This window comes from Pelodiscus sinensis, chromosome Z (assembly GCF_052426305.1).
Source record: "Pelodiscus sinensis isolate ZL-2025 chromosome Z, ASM5242630v1, whole genome shotgun sequence".
Taxonomy (NCBI): Eukaryota; Metazoa; Chordata; order Testudines; family Trionychidae; genus Pelodiscus; species Pelodiscus sinensis.
Genome location: NC_143085.1, coordinates 35910951 through 35933155, shown reverse-complemented (window position 1 = coordinate 35933155; position 22205 = coordinate 35910951). Strand labels below are relative to the sequence as shown.

At 43.0% G+C, this 22205-nt stretch overlaps 1 protein-coding gene and 1 non-coding gene across 3 annotated transcripts in view; both read right to left on the bottom strand.

The window, feature by feature from the left end:
- The window catches only part of KIAA1671 (KIAA1671 ortholog), a 191553-nt gene that overhangs the window by 116027 nt on the left and 53321 nt on the right, over positions 1-22205 (bottom strand). For both annotated transcript variants that reach the window (XM_075898867.2, XM_075898866.2), the window contains exon 6: positions 17300-17422. In XM_075898867.2, coding sequence (XP_075754982.2) covers positions 17300-17422 — 123 coding nt within the window. The remainder of the gene's footprint in view (positions 1-17299; positions 17423-22205) is intronic.
- Positions 12103-12265, bottom strand: LOC112546958 (U1 spliceosomal RNA). The gene has a single exon (XR_003090693.2). It is a non-coding gene; the product is annotated as a U1 spliceosomal RNA (small nuclear RNA).

The window sequence follows — 22205 nt, the reverse complement described above, 5'->3', positions numbered from 1 at the left end:
TTTCCAAAAAACCTTTGACTAGGTCCTTTGCCAAAGGCTCTTAAGCAAACTAAGCTGTCATAAAAAGGGAATGTTATCTCATGAATTCATAACTAGTTAAAAGAAAGGAAACAAAGGATAGGAATAAATTGTCTATTTTCAGAATAGAGAGCGGTAACTAATAGTTAAATTACAGGGGTCTGTACTCAGACCAATCCTATTCAACATATTCATAAATGATCTAGAATAATGGTTAAACACTGAGGTGGCAAAATTTGCAGACGATATCAAACTGTTCAAGAAAGTTAATTCCAAAGCTTTCTCTGGAGAGCTTCGAAAGGATATCACAAAACTAGGTGACTGGGCAACAAAATCGCATATGAATTTTAATGTTGATAAATGCAAAGTAATATAGTTGGGATCATTTTTTCCAATATGTACAAAATGATGGGGACGAAATTAGCTGTGAGCTCTCAAGAGAGAGATCTGGAGTCACTGTGGATAGTTCTCTGAAAATATCCACTCAATATGCAGTAGCAATAAAACACCAGAATGTTGAGAATAATTTTAAAAGGAATAGAGAATAAGAGAGAATAACTTATTGTCTCCATATAAATCCATGGTACACCAACACGTTTTAAATACTGCATACAGATGTGGTGGCGTCATCTCAAAAAAGATATCTTGGCACTGGAAAAAGTTCAGAAAAGGGTAACAAAAATGATTAGGGGTTTGAAACAGCTGACATATGAGGAAAGATTAATAAATCTGGGACTTTTCACCTTAGAAAAGAGAAGACTAAGGGGGATATGATAGAGGTCAATAAAATCATGACTGGTATGGAAAAAGTAAATTATTTACTTGTTCCCATAATACAAGAACTAGCAGTCACCAAATAAAATTAATCGGAAGTAGCAAATATTTCTTCACACAATGCACAGTCAAGCTGTGGAACTCCTTGCCACATGATGTCGTGAAGACCAGGATTTCAACATGGTTTAAAAAAGAAATAGATAAATTCATGGAAGATAGGTCCATCAATGGCTATTGGCCAGGATGAGTAGAAATGGTATCCCTAGTCTCTGTCAGAAGCTGGGAATGAGTGATAGGAGATGTATCATTTGATGATTACTTATTCTCTTCATTCCCTTTGGGGCACCTGGTAATGGCCATTGTCAGAAGACAGGATACTGGGCTATATGGGCCTTTGATCTGACCCAGTTTGGCCATTCTTATGCTCTTATGAGTTCAGGCTCAATCTCCCAAATCCATGACTCTCTGGTCCAGCAGGGCCACAGATGTTGCTGAACCAAAGAGCAATGCAGGGGCTGGGGAACCCCATCTGAGCCAGTCAGCATATGAGGGGACCCCACCCTGGCTAGGGAACCTGTAACATCAATTGGACCACGTGGTGGCTGGGGAGTCCCCAGTGTCAGCAAGGCAAGGAAATGACTGGGAAGCAGGCGGGGAACTGATAGTATCTGCGGGACCAGGTGACAGGGGAGTCCTGGCTCCAGCAGGGACAGCCTCAGCTGCAGCAGGGCTGTTGATGGCCACGCAGCCCCAGTCTGGAACCCTGGGAAATCCCCAGTGGCAGTGGGGTTGGGGACACTCCTGGTTGCAGGAGGGCTGATGGAGATGGGCAGCCCCAGTCAGGGAACCGACAAAATCCCCAGCAGCAGTGGGGCAGCCCCTAGAAGTGGGATGGGGTGTGCAGGTGGCTTCGGTAGTGGGACTGGTGGCATCCAACAGGTCCCTGCTGGGAACTCTGGGATTTCCTGGGGCAGAAGGCAGGCAGCTGAGTGGGGAGCCATGCAGGGCCAGCGTTAGGGGCCAGTGGCAGGGCAGGGAGCCTCAAGCAGACGAGCCCAGAGTGGGGCAGCCAGCAGTGAAAGCCCTGACCTCCCCTGGTCCAGCAAACTCCCTGGTCTGAGACATCTTCGGTCCCAAGGATGCTGTACCAAGGAAACCCAATCATTATTGTCATCTTCTTCCAGCTACTTTACCAGCCTATCCACAAGTAAGTCTTATCTGGATTGAGCTGCAGTTGGCTAGCTTTCATCCAAGATCCCATTTCATTTAGGAATTAGGCAATTCATTTCATTGCTCCAGCTAGCTTAGAAGAACTAGCAATCTAGAACTGGATTTTATTGGCACACTGAACCACCACAGCCCGTGTCTCCTCATTGGTTCTTTAAGCAATCTTATTTACAGATTAAATAAGAGAGATGTTAAAAAAATTGACTACAATTACTCCTTGGGTTGTCTCAGAAGGATAGGAATGGAACCACTCAAAAGCCACTCCATCCAGCCCACTAATATCCACACAAGTAAAAAAAGTCTTACAGTCAAATGTATCAAATGCTGATGATTGTAATCTATGATCTAGACACACTATCTGCATCAATTAGTAAAAGGAGATCAGTGAAGTTTCTAACCCTAACTCAGGGCTATAACCAAATCTACCTGGGGTCCAAAAAATCTTAAGGTTCAAAGAACAGCCAGAGTTGCCTTCCCACAACCTTCTTAATGACCTTCCCTAAAAATGGTTGGTAGCTAGATGGTCAATATTTTCCTTTGTGGAGAAGGGCAGAATTCCAGAAGTTCTTAAAGAAGCTATCATTTTAATGGTGACAATCTTGACCAACAATGGACCTAGTCATTGAACAGACAGAAAGGACAAGTATTTAACTTGTAGGCTATGACAGAAAACTACCCCAATACCTCTAACCAGTGACTGAGGCTGACTAGAATGTAAACAGAGGACATGGCATATGTTGCTAGGGACATAAAATCTAATTTAAAATGTTATACAGTTAAACTCTATGTTTAACCGGTTAACTGGCCTGTGACGCAGCATGATGGGCCTCCTGCACCACTCTGTGGGCAGGGGTCTACTCCAGCTCAGCTGCACCAGACCCAACACACTGCGCTGCGCACAGGGACCTGCTATTGCTGAGCTGGGCTGCAGCACGTGCACGCATTCCCCTCTCCTCCCACCCCAAAGTGCAGTGGGCTGCTCTTGGTGCTTGTTAACCAGTTACTGGTAAGCATCACCCCATAAGGCTTACTGGATAACCGGTTACCCATTTACATCCCTATTTGTTGCTCAATACATAATTCTGTTTCCATAGCAGAGGACAGTTCAAACTGAATCCAAGTGCATTTTATCTGTGAAGTAATAGAAAAGTCTTCACAGTGCAAAAAAACTTGAATTTGCAAACAAGTACAGCAAGCAAATGTTCACTAATCTGTTAACTTCTCAGAACAATTAAACTGTGAAAGACTTTGGAGGTGCTATAGTGGAAGCAAAGAAACCTCTGTCAGCTTCCTGCAACCATACCACACAATCTTTAATATGGTATGCATCAATATGTAAGGCTTAGCAGGAGACTTCCATCAAGGCTCTAGCCGTCATCTCTCTTGTGTTATCTGTAAACCACAATGACCTACAAGAAAGCTAGAAGAGAGGGAGGGAAATTAAGATGCATCATAGACTTAAATGTCAACAGTATATGGACAAAACCAGAGCTTGCTTTTGATATTCTTTATGTCTAACAAAATGTGCCAACTGCCAGCTACCTTGGTGTTTGAAAGAGATCAGAAACTTGAGATCATTTCAGATTTTCAATACTAAGGAAAAATGACAATGATGTTGATGGGAGGAAAGAGTCACCTGGAAGAACTTGGGTGTCTGGGGCACAGTCTAAGAGGAGAGGAAAGCTAGGCTAAAAGGAGGACTGATGGAAAAGGATGCCTTTTCCCCTACTGGCTCATTAGAGTAGGGAAAGCCTTGGAGAAGTGGATCAAATGAAAAGCCCTTTGTTACTTTTGCAATTGTCATGGAGTCACAGGGCACGCTCTGCCTCTGATCTTCATATAGTGATTCTGGGATATTTCCACTCTTTCCTGTAAGCGGAATGCTTGGGCAGCTACTCAAGAGAGTTCCAGGTGCCACCCAGCCAATCGGTAGAGCGCCCACAGCCAGCAGCATGGTGTTTCTACTGGTGGCACACAACTGCACATACCTCAGTTTACAGAACAAATTTAATTCCACATGGATGGAAAAAAAGAGAGGGAACTTTGGGTGTTTCCCTCTGTGACTACGTCTAGACTGCCTGTACGTCTAGATCCTGTACTCTGCCGGAAAAGCCCCTGCTGTTGTCAGAAACGTGGCAGAACTGCAGCTACACTTTACTTTCATTTTCGACACTGAGCCTGATAGGCACAGTGTCAAAACATAAGTATGCAAATGAAGCCCGGGATATTTAAATCCCGGGCTCATTTGCACTTCTAAAATGCTTGATTTGCATCCCTCTGTTGGCAGAGGGATGAAATCTAGACACAGCCTTAGTGAAAGGCCGTGGGTTTCCATTTTTCTCAAGGGTGAGTGCCATGACCTTACACGTAGGTGTCTACACTTTTCATGAGTTTGAAGCAAGATAGAGTGAAACGTGCCAAGAGTGAGCATTGATAAGAATTAGCAAAAATAATCACTTGTAAGAGTCTATCATCTCTAAAAGGTTTGAACAGCAGAGTGTAGTGGTGTTCCATGACATTTGCAAGTAGGGATGTTAGATAGTGGGTAATACAACAGAATGAATTCTTATCAGTTACTCAACTTTCTGTAGTACCCAGGGTGGGGCCAGCAGCCAGTGCGCTCTGACCCCACTCCCGGGCAGGCCCCTGCTGCCCCATAGTGGTGCCTCAGTATCTGATGCAGCCACATGGGATGCAAGGCAGGAGCTGGTCTGCGAGGGGAGCCAGTTTAAAAACCAGATCCCCTTGCAGACTGGCTGCCTGCCACCCTGCACTGCTGCCTCTGATACTCAGTCAGCAGTGTGGGATGGCAGCAGCCTGTCTACAGGGGTCTGAGCATCCCGCAGACAGAAGCTGCAGGGAGAGAGGGGGTGGCTGCCACAAAGCAGCCTCTCTCTGCGGCAGCCCTGGCTGGCCACAGACAGAGGCTGCTCCAGTCCCTGTCCACAGGGGTCTGACCTCTCCACTGACAGAGGCTGCTTCACCTCTGTCCTCAGGAAGCTCGGACCATCCGTGGATAGGGGCTGCTGCTGGGGACAAGCCTCTGTCTCTAGGGATGTGAACAACTAGTTGACTATGCTAAAAGCAAATACTTATTGGATAGGTGACATGCTGGTCGACTAGTTGTTCCTCCCTACCCCTTTGCTGCCTGTATCAGAAAGAGGCAGCGGGGGGAGGAGAAGAGGGGGAGAAAAAGGGGGTACTTCAAAGCAGCAGCACCACATGAAACCCAGGGCCAGACCCCGGACTCCACATGGCACTGCTGCTTTGAAATGCTGTGTGCAGCCCAAGGACAGCTGGGAGTTGGACAGTGGCCTCTTTGAAATGCTGTGTGCAGCCTGCGGCAGCTTTCCTACACATCACCAAAACAATAAATAAAGATTCAACTTCCTATTAGAGGGTGAGAGTGAGGGGAAGCAGTGATTAGGCCCACTGAAATTCACAACTGTTAAATCCATAGCACACTCAGGAACGATGATTCTGCCACCGACCATAAATAACTACACCAAACACATACACTGAGAGAAACTAGCAGTAACTCTTAGATCATAGCTTTTTTAAAATGTGATTATTCAATGATTACCAAAATAAAAATTATGGCTTCTTAAAGCAGGTCATATTATGAATAAGTTATATCAGTTCCCCAAAATGGATTAAATAACTCTACACAAAGCTTGACAATTAATTCAGACATCTCCAGTTACTCTTGATTATATACAAAGAGAAGTGATACATTATCTCTTTAGTAGCCTTTACCTGTAACATCAGCAGAACTCTGAAAAATTATCATGATCTGCATTAGATGGTTAGCAATAATCCAAAATAAAAATATAATTCTCTAGAAATTCAATAGGTGTAGAGGGTTGTAGAATTAACACGTGTAATAAATTACACAAAAATAAAAAATTTTATGACAAAACATCAACTAAAAATACACTAAATTAAAATTGCTTAAAGAAATCAAATATCTGTCCATATGAGAGTATATAATATAATAAACCATCAAAATATGTATAGCAAATACACAATTTGAAAATACATACAGACATACCCTGAAAATACAATGGAGTTCTGTTTTACTGCAAACTCAAATTACATGTTATGAAAGCGCTCTCCCTCTTTCTGGATGATCCAAAAATCAGTTTTATTACCCAATTTGAGACATTCATCACACATTTGCAAAAGCATAGCTATTCAAACAAATATATTGGCTTGCCATAAATGATAACTGTAAAGGATATGCATCTACTTACAAATGCCTATTGTACTCATCCATCTCTTAAGCATGCAACTCAAGGAATGCTTGCTTTTTAAGAATCTGTAACTGTACTTCTGCTGAATTAAACCCCCCCAAAAAAATATTTGAAGGTCTGCATGATTGTGTTTCAATGTCTACCAGAAAAACCTGCAATTAGTGCTTCTCACAGAAAAAAGGTCTGCTTTTGCCATTCTTTCTTCCTGATTAAGTTGCAAAGCATTTTCCCACAACTGGTAGTTCCCCCAGTGCTATTCAGTATATATAAGGAGAATTGTTGAATTAAACACTAAATGGGGGAAGCAAATGCTCTGCTGCCTATTTCTAAACAAGTTTCACTCAATAAACATTCAGAGGTTTAACAGATCAACATCTTTATTAACGCTGAAAATGTCACTAGGTTAATGAAGATAATACCATACATAAAAACCTATAAAAACAAATGAAAAAAGTGATGCTCTAAATGACTAACTCTTTGATTAAACACACCATTCTGTTTGATAATATATCAGTTTAAAAGACCTTCAGTGTTATGTTAGTTTCCAAGAATGCAAATTCTAACTGAAGAACTTCTCTCAATAATTAACTCCTTTTATTTAAACACTGTCAAATTTGTAAAAAGGTAAAACAATTAATTATCAGTCAGAATCAGAGAGCAAAAGCAGCCATTTAAGTCAAGCAGAGTACTACAGTAAAAACAACCTATTAAAACTAGATTGATTAGATGTTTGATGAGAGAAAAAGTGAATTTAGGCCTTAACAGCTTCAGAGGGAAGAAACCTGTTAAAATACAATGGTCAAGTGTGATTTTTCTACACACAGCAATACTGCCCATAGTGTTTAAATATGGGGGAGCAGTTAGAAAATAATACTATTGAAAGCAGTACTTTTAGGAGATTCTGATTAGCTTTTGAGTAAGTAGGGAGGCAGGTTTATGAATATTCAATAAGAAAAACTATGTTAATTAATAGTTTCAATAATAGACAAAAACAAGAGGTGAATTCCAGTTACTAAAGAACTGCAGAATCATTAAAGCATATATATAATTATTTATTTTAACCTTTAATTTTCAGTTAAGAAACCAAACTTTCAAATAAAACAAACAGATCTTATCTAGAACATGAAATATTTCTTTCCAGTCTAGCTGAAAAGCAACCTGCTCTCTACAGTGTACAATTTGTAAGGGAATTTTTTGGAAATGTAATTAAAATGTCGAACTAAGAAATACATATTTTAACTAAAGAATTCACTCACCCAGAGATACCGAAGCAACTTTAACAAACTTGAACAGTAATAGTACTCCATTCTTCCAAAGCACATAGTTACTGCAATATCATCTTTGTTGATTTCTGTTTTCTCTGAGAGGGAGGCTTCCCTTCCTCCCATAGAACTTAAAAGCAGACCGAAAACATTAAAGGCAACATGAATAATTTACAAGGTCTGCTTAACAGGATATAAGGTACCATACGGAGCACTGTCCCTTTAAAAAGTGAAGTAGCTACTTTTAAGCAGCAGCTGAGCAACTAAGTCAGATAGATGACTCACCTATTACCATCTAACCACTCAGACTTTTCTGGTATATTTAACTCACAGCACAAGTGTTAGCTTAGAATTAGTAGTGTTTGGATTTCTCTGCACATGAAATAAACCTTCATTTTGAAGAGAAAAACAATAAAAGCATGCTGTTTAAGAGGCTCAGATTATACAATGCTATTCATGCCACAGAAACGGTTTAGATTTCTAGCTGACCTTATTTTCTCTGTGCTATGAGAGATGCAGATAAGAGAAGACCATGCTTTTAATATAAAAAATACTTCATGTGAGTGAAAAAAAAAAGAGCACTCAGATTCCACAATGTATCTTTTTACATACTACTGGATCACTGCCAGCATTGCAAACCAATGCTGCCAAAAAAGGAAAAAAGGATCCAACACTAGGTGTTACTAATCAGCAATTTCAGTTACAAGTTCTAGAGATGTAAGAATAAAGGTAAGCACATTCCCCCCACCCTCCCAAAAAACTGCAAGGAGTCAGAGGTCAGTTTGTGACTTTTTTAAACTGGCTGACTCATCTCTCTCTCTATATTGTAGACTCAAGTAACAGATTTCTTTAATCATTTTATTTTTGACATCAGAATGTAATGACAATGACTTGTACAGACAAATATCAATGAAATAATAAAAATATAACAAGAATACAAAGAACAATTACATAGGCTAGCACCAATACCACTTCAGATACCACCCACAGCCTGCTTCTCCTTTTACATGCACAATATACTTTGAATCGATGCTGCTCAATCACCACCGATGGCTACCAGGCTGGTAACTCCTAACTGACAAAAGCAATTGCTTATCTCTATATATTTAAAAAAAAACTTTTCCTGCAGGAGGACAGAGTGAGGTCATCGCATCACTTTGAATCCCACAGTCCCTCTCTTCCTTTCCCTCCCTAGTGCTCGGCGGACAGGGGGAAGAGTGTGGACCCAGCAAGGCCCTAGAGAGGCTAGGGATATTAAATATTGGTTAATTAAATAGTCGAGTAACCTCATGAATTCTTATTGGTTAGTCAACTATTCTATAGTCCCTGGGGGTGGGGCCAGAAGCCAACACACTCCAACCTCACTCCTTAGGAGCTCTCTGCCACTCTGCACTGGTGCCTCTAATACAGATGCCAGACAGGAGCTGATCCACAAAGTCAGGGCCAGTCCTAACTGCCGGGGAAAATTTATCAAGCAAAAAATAAAGGGGGAGGGGATTGGGCCGAAATCCGGTTGCAGCCCGCTGCTAAGACTGGCTTTGTTGGTGGCCCCTTCAAAATGGCAGCTCCAGAAGACCACCTGACTTGACCACTCCTAAGACTGGCTTTGTGCGAGGCGAGCCAGTTTAAAAACCAGCTCCCCTTGCAGACCGGCTGCCTGTGACCCAGTGCTACTGCCTCTGACGCAGTGTGGGGTGATAGCAGCTCCTGTCTAGGGGACATCTAAGCTCCTGGACCTGGCATGAACCAGAGCTGAGCTTGACTGCCTTCCCATGCTGCTCCTAATACACTTCAAATGTAGAGCCACAGCGGGGGTAGGTCCAGGACCCAGTGTGAACCAGAACTGAGCTGGGCTGCCTGGCTCCTAATACATTTTAAATACAGAGTCACAGCAGGGGTAGGTCCTAGACCCATCACAAGCCAGAAGCGAGCTAAACTGCTGGCCATCCTGCTAAAAAATTTACTGGCAGGGGAAGCATTTAACCTATAAGCTTTTGCTTATTGGTTAATTGACTACACTATTACATCCAGAGGAGTGGCTCCCCCCCCCCCCCCCCCCGGCAGCTGGGCACTACCTCGCCCCAGCCCCTCTCCCTGGTGGCAGGGGGAGGAAAGAGCAAGGGCTGGCTGAGGAGGGGGGAAGGGGCCAGAGGGGGGCAAGAGCCAGGGGGTGGGGTGAAACAAGAGCAGGGGCAGCCTCGGGGCCAGGGCAGCCTTGGGGCTGAGGGGGCAGGAGGGATGGGCAAATAGGTGGGGAGAACAGAGGTGTAGGGACAAGGGCTGGAGTGGCCTCGGGGCTGGGGGGAAGAGCTGGGGCAACCTCAGACCCTCCCTGGCCACAGAGAGGATAGGGGAGAAGAGACTTGGCATAACCCAACCCCCCCTCAGTGGCCAGAGGCAGTGAGCCAAGCTGGCCATGGCCTCAGCCTGTCCCAACCCCGCAGCGGCCAGAGGGAACAAAATCTAGGCCAACAACAACCCTGGCTCCGCCCAACCCCCCAGCAGCCGGATGACACAAGCTTGGCCAGCCACGGCGGCCCAACCTAACCCCCTAGCGGCTGGGTGGGTGTGTCCAGGGCTGGCCTGGCTCCCAGGAGAGCTTGGCAGCTGTGGGGAAAGAACCAGGGTTGGCAAAGGCTACCACACCTTCCAGGCAGCCAGGGTGGAGCCAGGGTTGCCTACCCCAAGAGAGGGGGGTTGATAAGCATAGAAACAGGGGCACTGCCCCATAGTTTCACCTGAAATACATAAGACTCCAAGATCCACTAGATCTCTCAAAACTGGGTTGTGCAGATAACCAATTAGTCCACAAACCTGGATTGTTTAAGCGGGGCAAATAATTACTTCTGCCACTACTAATTAAAGACACTGCTTGAGAACACAAATTACAGTTGAAACCCTTGTGACAGTGAGTTAATTGTAATACTTTGCAGTTGTAGCAGATCTTTCGGAAGATCTCAAATTGTTTTACAAACTTTAAGATTTACTATACCCTGCGAAGTGAGCAGGCATCGTTACACATAAGCAAACAGAAAGGATCAAGGATTCACTGTCATTCACTTTATATTCAAAGTCTAAAAAAGTAGAGCCCAAATGCACTTTAAAGCGTGAAACTAACTTTACTAGCTGGGTGCTTGTGGTAGGTCTCTTGGCAATAGAGACTAGTAGCACTGGCTTGCATGCAAATCTATAATCCAAAAATCCTAATTTTTGCTAAGAATGAAGCAGCAAAAAAGAAAGCAAATTGTAAGCAAATATCTAGTATCCATAATATATAAAACTTGTTTTAGGCTATTAGATACAGCCACGTATACCAGAGTCAAACACACAATTGAAGAAATATACTTTAAGTAAAGGAAGAGTTAATCTTTAAAACAGGGTGGGGAAAACTGATAATGCAGTCCAGTTGTAAAACTATTTATCTGTTTAAATTAGACACTTTCACTTATCCCCTTAGTAGAAATTTTCTTAATCCTAAAAGTATCTAATTTGTTCCAATAAATTGTTTGGCCTGTATTTACCAACTACAAGATAGATTCAAGAGGAAAAGGAGGAAAAAAGATGCTATATTAGAACACAGCTGGGAGTTTTAGTACTAAGAAAACAACAGTAACTGGATGTATTTATGATATGACTGCGTATGTTAACAGTTGTGTCCTAGAAGTAAGAAGTCATTACACAGCTGGGCTACTCAACACACAGCCCACAGTGTAGTTTGGATCTATGGTGCAGTTTGGGTTGATATGTGCAGGGCTTGACAAATTGCTGTTTCTATTTGCTCATAGCAAGTAGATTTCAGTCAGTCACCCCATTCACTGGCGGCGCGCACGTGCACCATATGGGTCTTGTGCATGTGCAGTACTGGGCTGGCGAGTAGATTTCACCACTGTTTGTCAAGTCCTGGATATGTGTATTAGTATTAGTGTCAAGTCCTGGATATGTGTATTAGTTATATTCCTGTACTGTTGTTAAGCCAAAACAAAAAAGTAGTCAATATAATGGTCTTCTGTTGATATGTGTTTTAGAAGTTAAATTCCTGGATTGTCATTGCTCATTAAGAGTGCTGTCACATGAATGGAAATCGGGTAAATATTGCATTTTTATTAATATCAGAAGAACTGACTTAAATGGGACCTACATGTAGTCTTGTCTTCATTTTTGTGTTCATGCCTGTCAGTGTGAAAGAAGCTATTTGCATATATTTACATAAGTATTTGCAAGTATATGCAACCATACTCAAGTTGTGGCCCTTGGCATGTGCTGTGAGTATCACTGTGGCTTCTGGGGCTTCCAAAGTTGAGTAGCCCTGCTCTACAGCAAGATATAGGATCACAGCCTTATACTGATATCAAGAGAATATGAAAACAGGAGAGTTCAGAGTACTCTGTACAAGAATACTGTAAAGAAACATTTTGTTTTGTTATGTACACATTAACTCACCAAAAATAAAGCAACTTGGAGGAATCCCTATAATACAACATATATACATATCACCAGAAACCAATTTTTTTGGCAAGTTAAGAGATTCTCACTATATTAAACTGCTGCTGGTCAGTTTCCCGCTCCCCCAGGAGAAAGTGCTAATGCAGTTCCCCTCTACCACAAATTATACAATTGAGTTTCTCATATTTGGGGAAATTGCAGAAGTCAGTACACCCACAGAGCAATGGATGAGCCTCGCCCTGGGAAAACCACCTTTGGTGATCATGTATCTCCCCTGTGATCATGTATGCTGTTTACAGTTGACCCTTATTCAGAAGAGGAAGCCAAGCTAAGAAAAAGAGGATATGAAATAGAGGTTAGAGAACCATACATATAATAAAAAGTGTCACACTCTACTCTGGATTTCTAAATTAAAATAGTAGATCTCAGAACATTGTTGCAATGCTCTTGTTACTATTTTTAATACTAATACGGGGGTGGGGAATCTTTTTTGTGTCCGGGGTCAATGACCCAGAGGAAAAAAAAAAAAAAATCAGTCAGGGCCTGCACAACAGTAAGAAACAAACAAACAAACCAAAACCACCACCATCCAAAAAAACACACCCATCTCAATGACATGGTCCCCGACTCGAGACTAAGAAGCAGAAAGACACTCCCCACATTTCCCTTGGACACCAGAGCCTGCGAGGGGAGGTGACAAATCGAGCGAGTTAATTTTAATGTCCCCCTTAGGTTCTGGGGTGAGGCCAAAAAGGTGTGTGGGAGGGGAAAATCCCATCGACTATTTAATTAGTTTAATTAATCTAAATTTAACATCCCTACTCCATTCATCTGAAGAAGCAGGCTGTTACCACGAAACTCATGACGCCATCTACATTTTTGTTAGTCTCTAAGGTGCTGCAGAACTATTTGTTCTTTGTTGTTTTTTTACTTAGACTAACGCAACTACCTCTGTGAGACAACTAACAACTTTGTTAAAGATTAAGTTACATGGAAAGCTGAAATTCAACTCTAAACACAGATAAAACTATTCCTCTTACTCTACAGAGAAGAGGTCTCATAAATTAGATAGCTTTGCTTCAGATTCACCCCTTATTTGAGCAATATATCTAAGTAAAGGTCAAAGAAAACCTGAAGATAAAAATAACTAGTAGCTGAGTTTGTGTTATTCATTGCAGTTCAAAGCTGAAACTGAAGAAGTGTCTTTGCCACTAGAGGGAGAGACTGAGCCATCCTGCAACTATAAAACTCAGGCACAACAAATACAACTTTTGCACTCTCTCACTTTTGGAGGGTCCACAAATATAGATCAGTGCAAATTAGCATAGATAAGTGCAAGATCCTCAGGTTCAAGCAACAGTAGCAGAATGTTATGGAAAGCATGTACAATATATTCACAGAGTTTAATTGCCAAAAAAGATTATTAGACCATCTTCGGACACAAACCATTGTATTTCACACAGTTATCCCCAAAAACAAATGTTTAAAGAGTTTAAGGCTTCTAAGATGCTACCAAGGTTAGCAGGCCCACAATTTACCCTGCTTTTTTGTTTAAATAAATATATCTACAAATTCCAGGCACAATTTCTTCCCTAAAGTAGTTACTATTCCTACATATCCCTTCCATTTTAAGATAACAGCTATCATCCCCCCAAAACACTTCTCAAAGCAGTGCCTAAAGCAATTAATGAAGATGCTTCATTGTCTTTTCTATAAAGTTCAGTTTGAGACTCATATTGTAACATTTAAGACTTTAAGGAATCCTGTGTCACTTTGAAGACTAAACACATTTATTAGAGTTTTAGGGCATAAGCTTTCAAGAGCTACAACTCACTTACTCAGATGCTGAAGAGAAAAGAAAAAACAGATGAGAATGTTATTTTCCAGTTTTCAGAAATTCATATTCAAAATCCTTTTTAAAGACATAAATTGAATTTAGAAGTTATTTAGTTTCACTTTTTTCCCCTTCACTAATAATACAATATGAAAGAATCAAAATAATGGCATTTAGTCATCTCAGTGGTTAAAAAGAGTCATATCTGTGATCAGTAGCTATGCACTGCATTGCCAATAACTGCCCAAATAAACTAGAATCTTAGGATGGATGTGATGCATTTAGTCACCACATGGGGGCATTATACAAACAGGATCAATGAATACTGGGATCTAATCTTGTGATGATAGATATGGTTCACAGTATCAAATGTTTGCTCCGTTTTACCTAGGTAAATATAACCTTGAAAGCCTTGATTTCCCCACATCTTTTCCTCTGAGTATAGGTAGCAAATGTGAAATTATGGAAGAGGAAGTCATAAAATGGGCTTCCCCCCCTCCCCAAAAAAAGGGCATGGTATGTGCTTATTATCTTAATGCCACATTTCTCAAACTGTAGGTCACAACCCCCCAGGGGGTCACGAGCAACTTAGAGTGGGGTTGCAACTTGGGGGGAGGGAAGGAGCAACTTAGAGGAGGGTCAGGGTATCACAAAGTTTGAGAACCTCTGTCTTAATGAATTAAAAGTTATTTAAATTTTTCAGCCATTCAATACATCATTTGCAGTTACTCAACAAAATGTTTTCACAATAAAATATACTATAAAAGTTCAACAAAGACAATTTTTTCAAGCTCCTCGGTTGTATTCAATTACCTTTTTTAAAAAAAGGCAAGCTGTTATTTATATTTATTTATTTTTTATTCATAAACTTTTCCAGTCCTTTCTTATCCAGAATATAGTGGAATTTATGGAGAAAAAATTCCAAGGACTTGTGTATTTGTCTTGTATAAGGCAAGTATCGCTACAAACACATTACTGGTCTGAGGTAGTGGATAAGTAAATTAGCCTCCTGGTGGATGAGAAAAAACATTCCTTTCTCTTTCCTCATGATGTAATCAGGGTTTTTAGGGGCATGCCTATGTTGCAATTAAAAACTCTCAGCTCAGCTGACCCAGCCAGCTGGGGTTTAGGGATTTTTAATTGCAGTAGAGTCCTTCAGGCTCAAATTTCTGCCAGACCTCTGGGACAATCCCCCTTGCAGGGTCCAAGAGCCTGGGCTCCAACTAACCTCAGACATCTATACCACAGTCAAATAGTCCCTTAGCCCAAACCCCAAGAATCCAAGTCAGCTGGCATAGGTCAGCCAAAGGCATTTACCTACAGTGTAAACATACCCTAAAATGCCAACTATTTCCATACAAAGAACAGGCAGTCCCCGGGTTACGTACAAGATAGGGACTGTAGGTTTGTTCTTAAGTTGAATCTGTATGTAAGTCGGAACTGGCATCAGCCGCTGATGAAGCTGATCAGTTTCAACAGCCACTGAATCTGGACACCAGTTCCACTTACATACAGATTCAAGGTAAGAACACCAGGCGTCCCCAAGTCAGCTGCTGCTGCAACTGATCAGCAGCTGATTCCAGGAAGCCCAGGGCAGAGCAACTCTGCCTGGGGCTTCCTGTAGTCAGCCACTGGTCAGTTTCAGCAGCGGCTGACTTTGGGACCCCTGGGGCAGAGCAGCTCGGGTGCTGCTGGCTTGGTCCAGTAGCGCGGCCGCTCCTCGGAGCTACTGGACCAACCCAGCAGTACCCCAGCTGCTCTGCCCCAGGCATCCTGATTCAGTCACTGCTGAAACTGATCAGCAGCTGAATCAGGACGCCTGGGGCAGAGCAGCTGGGGTGCTGCCGGGTTGGTCCAGTAGCGCCAAGGAGCGGTGCTGCGGGACCAACCGGCAGTGACCCACCTGCTCTAACACAAGCCCCCGGCTTTGCTCCACGTCTCCCTGGTCTGCTGGGGGGGGGGCACTAGCTGCGTCCCCCCACCCAGCAGACCAGGGAGACGTGAAGCAAAGCTGCGGAGGACCCGGGCCGAACCGTGGCGCTTCCAGATCAGCGCTTCCAGATCTGCAGACCAGGGAGACGCTGAACAAAGCGGCGGAGCACCCGGCTGGATCCGCGCCGCTTCCAGCTGATCTGGAAGCGGCCGCGGGTCCGGCCCCTGGTGCTCCGCCGCTTTGCTCTCGTCTCCCTGGTCTGCTGGCAGAGCCAGCAGACCAGGGAGACGGGGAGCAGCTTTTCTCGCCCCGGAGAAGGCGGGCGGTGGGACCAGGTGTCCCGCTGCTCTAGTTCTCCGGGGCGAGAAATCCCCGTTCGTAACTGCGGATCCGACATAAGTCGGATCCGCGTAACTCGGGGACTGCCTGTATATTCTGAGGATTTGGCCCTCAATACTCTTTACCAGCTGAACAGACAGATTTCACCTGACTAAATGAGAAATTATTTGAGGAAGGAACCCTGTAAAACTATGGAGAAGCATTCTTAAATCAGCTGTGACTCTTGACATAACTAGTAGTCAAGATTTATGCAAAAAAAACAAAACAAAACAAAAACCCACACTCCCCCCCACAAAAATTAAACCAAACCTTTTCAGCCTTTTTTTTCTTCTTTTAAGAAGGAGGTGTTTATCCTTACAATACTCTGAATATGACTCAACAGATCATCTTCTGGAAAGTAGAGTTATAGCTTACTTCAATACCAAAATCAGTTTTCAGTATTGAAGTAGGTCCTTTTTAGTACTGTTCGTAGGTCCAAAACATTGACGAGACTGTGTAGATTTCACTTGCTTTGCACCAGAAATCTTTACTAAGTTTTCATTGGTTACACTTGTGCAAGCCTACTGAGGACAATGAGATTTTTGCAATGTCACTTGGGAATGTGGCTTGCAACTTTTACTATTAGGCAAATGAACACTCTGCTTCATTTTTGGATTACAGAATGAGTTTGCAGGGCTGATGATGAGAAGAAAAAGAAAGAGCATTTGGGTCAAGAAAAGCAAGCTGGGTGAAAATCTATGATTTTCATTAATAACAAAATCTAAGACATCTGAAACTGCCATACATGTCTAACCAAAATATTTCCCCTCTCTAATTGCAATCAGCATCTTTTATTAAAAAGAAATGTAGATAAAGTCACAGTTCATAAAATGAGTAATTACATTTTATTATATCTTCTATAATCTGTTTAAATAACAATCTTGGAATCAAAAGGCTGCGTTTACTCACTTGGGAAGAATGTAAGTCTGCGAAGTGACCTTAAAGCTACGTCTCTGGGTGGAGCCAACAGCCAGCAAGTAAAAACCTCACTCCTAGAAAGACTTGCACAGAGCCAGACATTTCAGGAGGTACCAGATACTAGAGCAATCAATTCAAGTCTCTACTATACCTAAATGCTAAGGCAGTTGGTTCTGCACCAGCTGCACATTAAAAACAAGGAAAAGGTATTATAAAATGACAACTAATTCTGAGTGAAATATGCAAATAAATAACCTACCGTCCAGTGATGTGTTCTTTTATCCTTATAAAAGCTATAGCTTCTTCTTTGTACAGGAACTATAGTCAAGTCTTTCCCACCTGATTTGTCAAAATTCTGCTTGGTCCATTCTTTTTCAAAGTCCTGTTTCAAAGGAATATATAAAAATACCACTAAAAATGTTTATTTTCTTCAAATAAGAGAACTGCAGAGAAAGCTCAAAGTTAGTTCCCAAAGCAGAAAAAACAGGGAAGACTAACTGAAAAGCAGAAAAACGTAATTCTATGAATATTTATATGGGCACAGTGGCATTGGAACAATTTTTATAGTGTGGATGCTGAAAGCCATTTCACAAAATGTAAACCCAGTTCAGCGCCTCTAGCATCAATAGTTGCAACAGGTCTGAATGAGCAAGTGATGCACATTAATTCCTCATTTAATGGGGGGAGAATGACAAAGCAGGAGGTAAGGTGCTAGCTTGAGACTCAGGGGATCCAGGTTCAAATCCCTTCCACTGCAATAGGTTCTTTAACATTGAGACAGACATTGGAGACAGATTTGTTGAGAGTCTCTGGCTTAAGTTAAAAGGGGTAAAAACAAGGGTGATGTCATGCTTGGGGTCTACTATAGTCCACCTACCCAGCCAGAAGAGGTGGATGAGATTTTTAAACAACTAATGAAATCATCCAAAGCACAGAATTTGGTGGTGATGGGAGATTTCAATTATCCAGACATATGTTGGGAAACTAACACAACAGGGCACAAGTTATCCAATAAGTTCTTGGATTGCATTGGGGACAATTTCTTATTTCCAAAGATTGAGAAAGCTAATAGAGGTGGAGGAAGCTGTTCTACATTTCATTTTAACAAATAGGGAGGAACTGGTTGAAAATTTTAAAGTGGAAGGCAGCTTAGGTGAAAGTGACCATGAAACCATATAGTTCAAGATTCTAAGGAATAGTGAAGGGAGAACAGCAACATAAAGACAAGGGATTTTAGGAAGGCACATGTTAGTAAACTCAGAGAATGGATAGATAAGGTCCCATAGGAAGCAAGACTAAGAGGAAAAACAACTGAAGACAGTTGGCACTTGTTCAAAGGGCATTACTGAGAGCCCAAAAGCAAACTATTCCACTGCATAAGAAAGCTAAAAAATATGGCAAGAGACCACCTTAGCCCAAGATCTCACCTGATCTAAAAATCAAAAAAGAGTTGCATAAAAAGTGGAAACTAGATCAAATTACAAAGGATGAATATAAGCAAATAACTCAAGTATGGAGGGGCAAGATTAGAAAGGCAAAGGCATATAACAAGCTCAAACTAGCTAGAGACACAAAGGGTACGTCTAGAATGGCAAGATTTTGCCAGCTGTCTACACTGACCGCTTGAATTTGCGCAAGAGCACTGACTTTGTAATGTACAAAATCAGTGCTTCTTGCGCAAATACTTTCACGCTCCCACTCAGGGATACACCTTCTTGCGCAAGAATACTTGCGCAAGAGGGCCAGTGTAGACAGGCACCTTAATTTTTTGCGCAATAAAGCCCAATGGCTAAAATAGCCATCGGAGCTTCCTTGCGCAAAAGCGTGTCTAGATTGACACGGATGATTTTGCACAAAAGCATCCTTGCCAATCTAGACATTCTTTTGCGGAAATACTTTTAATGGAAAAACTTTTCCGTTAAAAGTATTTCCGCAAAATCATGCCAGTCTAGACGTAGCCAAAGGGTAACAAGAAAATGCTCTCAGAGAGCTCACCTAGACTATGTGGAAGATTCAAAAGAGGATATGCAAATTCCACAGTAATTTACATATCTTCTTCCAATCTCACTTTTGAAAGCAGAGCTTCGAAAGTGAAAGTAATCAAGATGCTTTTTTTCCCCCAGCAAACCCCGCCCTTTTTCAAAAAGCTGCTTTTCCTGAAATGTGCATATCCGCTTTCGAATCTTCCTCGTAGTTTAGATGAGCCCAAAGAGTAGTTATAAATGATTCACAGTCATGCTAGAAGGACATAACGAGTGAGGTTCCACCGGGGTCTGTTTTAGGACTGATTCCTTTCAATATTTTCATCAACGATTTAGATATCAGAATAGAGAATATGCTTATTAAGTTTGCTGAGGATACCAAGCTAGGAAGGTTTGCAAGTGCTTTGGAGGATAAGGTCATAATAAAATGATCGGGACAAACTGGAGAAATCGTCCAAGGTAAATAGGATGAAGTTTAATAAGGACAAATTCAGAAGTACTCCACTTAGGAAGGAATAATCCATTTCACATATACAGAATGGGAAGTGGCTGTCTAGGAAGGAGTACAACAGAAAGGAATCTTTGGGTCCTAGTGGACCACAAGCTAAATATGAATCAGCAATGTGACACCTTTGCAAAAAAAGCAACTGTGATTCTGGGATGCATTAACAGGAACGTTGTGAACAAGACACAAGAAGTCATTCTTCCACTCTACTCTGCGCTGATTAGGTCTCAACTGCAGTATTGTGTCTAGTTCTGGGCACCACATTTCAAGAACGACGTAAAGGCAGTAGAGAGAGCCCAGAGAAGAGCAATAAAAATTATTAAAAGTCTAGAAAACTTGATCTGTGAGGGAAGACAGAAAGAATTGGGCTTGTTTAATTATAAAAGACTGATAGGGCACATAACAGCAGTTTTCAAGTATCTAAAAAGGTGTCACAAGGTGGAGAGAGAAAAATTGTTCTCCTTGGCCTCTGAGGGAAGGACAAGAAGCAGTGGGCTTAAAGCAATTGAAGCAAGGAAGGTTTAGGTTGGACATTAGGAAAATCTTCCTAACCGTCAGGGTGGTGAAACACTGGACTAAATTGTTTAGGGAGGTTGTGGAATCTCCATCTGTGGAGATATTTAAGAGCAGGTTAGATAGACATCTATCAGGGATGGTCTAGATCAGGAGTCGGCAATGTATGTATGGCATGTGTGCTGTAAGTGGCACATGAGCCAATTTTGAATGGCATGCGCAATCTGCAGTGGGAGTGTAGTCCCCACCCTTCCTCACACAGGAGAGAGCCCTCACAACTGTGAGACTTGGAGCACTAGCTCCAGCTTCTGGATGCATGGAGGCAAGGGAGGTGAAGAAAGCTCCAACCAGACCCAGACCCAGCTCCCCACCCACTGGGCAGCAAAGGGACCCTGCACAGAGCTGAGACAGCCGCAGCCCAGGATTGAGGCCACACTTCTGCATGTATGCCGCTGCCACTCCGCCTGTCCCAGCCCCGCCAGCATGCAGGGAGGCCTGGTTAAGAAGAAAGTAATGGGGTAGGCGAGTCCACCTCTAGTGCCCCTGAGAGCTGCCCCAACTCCCCATCCCTGCCACAGGGACCCCACACAGAGTGTGGAGGAGTGGGGACCAGAAGCGGGGAAAGCAGGGGCCAAGATGAGGAGGCAATGGAGGATTGGGGACTGGTATGTGATGGAGTCAGACTCAGAGATAATGGGATCTGGAGTCACATCTGCTTGCCCTTCCCCACAAGCAAGGCTATGCAAGAAGCAGAGCCCGGGAACTGCACACAGCTTGACCCATGACAGGGAGTGGGGCACAGACAGATGGACAGAGCATAAGCCCTGGACCAACGTGGGGGGAGGAGATAGGCCTGGCTTGCTCTCAGGGAGCTCAAGGATGCCCAGGTCAGTCCATTGCTCTGAAATCACTCCCTGCTCTAACAAACTAGACATCCCGCCCCCAGCTGGGGACAGAACATCAACCCCTTTAGCATCACATTAGGAAACCAAGGTCAGCGTCAACCAACAGTTCTTCCTGAAACCCACTAAACTGCGTCATGCTGCTTTTACACAGCTCTACTCCAGAGATGGCTGCATCTCAGCACTGAGCAGGGGATCCCTGTCCCACTCCAGGGCCAGCTGCTTCTCTGCACCAGGTAAGAGATTCCTGTATAACCGGCCCTAGTGTCAATGTTGCACAGTTCCTGGCAGTCTCTTAGTCTGTGAAGTATCCTGAGAATCCTGCTGTGGTGGGATGCTAGGAACCAACATTTCTGGCAGGGTAAATAAACTGGATGGGCATGGGAGTGGGGATCCCAGGAGCTACTCACTGGCTAGGCGGGAACTGAGCTCCCTGGCCCTCCCTTTCTCCACCCTACTGGGGGAACGGCAGAGCAGTGACACTTTCCAGAGGCTTTTCCTGCTGCAACAAGATGCAAAGTCAGGTAAGTGTCCCTCCTCATGTCCAGATTCCTGCACTCTAATCCCCCTCGCTCACTCCCCTACCTTGGCAAGATCCCAAACCCCCAGCTTGCTCCTACTACACCCTCACTTGCTCCTGCACCCTCCCCTTCCAGCCACACATTGTACTCCCCTTTGCTCTTGCTCCCTCCCTCCTGGCCAGACACCCTATTCCCATCCAGACTCGCACCCTCACTCTCTCCTGCATCCCACCTCCCGCTCAGATCCTTCACACCCATCCCTTTCACTGGCAGCCCTTTCCCTTCACTCTGAACCCCTCATTTTTGTTCACACCCCAGAGCCTAAGGGGGTCCACAAAATCCACTAACTCCAGAACCCCAAAAAAGTAAATCTGGCCTATGAAAAGCCCTGAACCTCAGTCCTCCCTATCCTTTCCTCTCACCTCATGGGGCTGAAGCACCAGAGGACTGAGCTGTCTCAATTGGAGGCTACATCAGTGAGGGTTGGGGGTTTTTTGAAAGAATTTTTTTGCTTCTCTCTTATGTAGTGCTAAACTGATTTTTCTATGGGTCAGTGGCCTTCAACCCAAAAAAAGGTTCCTTACCCTTGCCATAAATAAAGAAAACACTGAAACCTTTTGTGTTGAACATAAATTAATAGTTTACTTGATTTAAGATATTTGATTCACTAACCTGAGAAAGTTAAAATGCTTAATCTGGTTAAATAATTTAAATTAAACCATTCGCCTTAGCAGCAGCACTA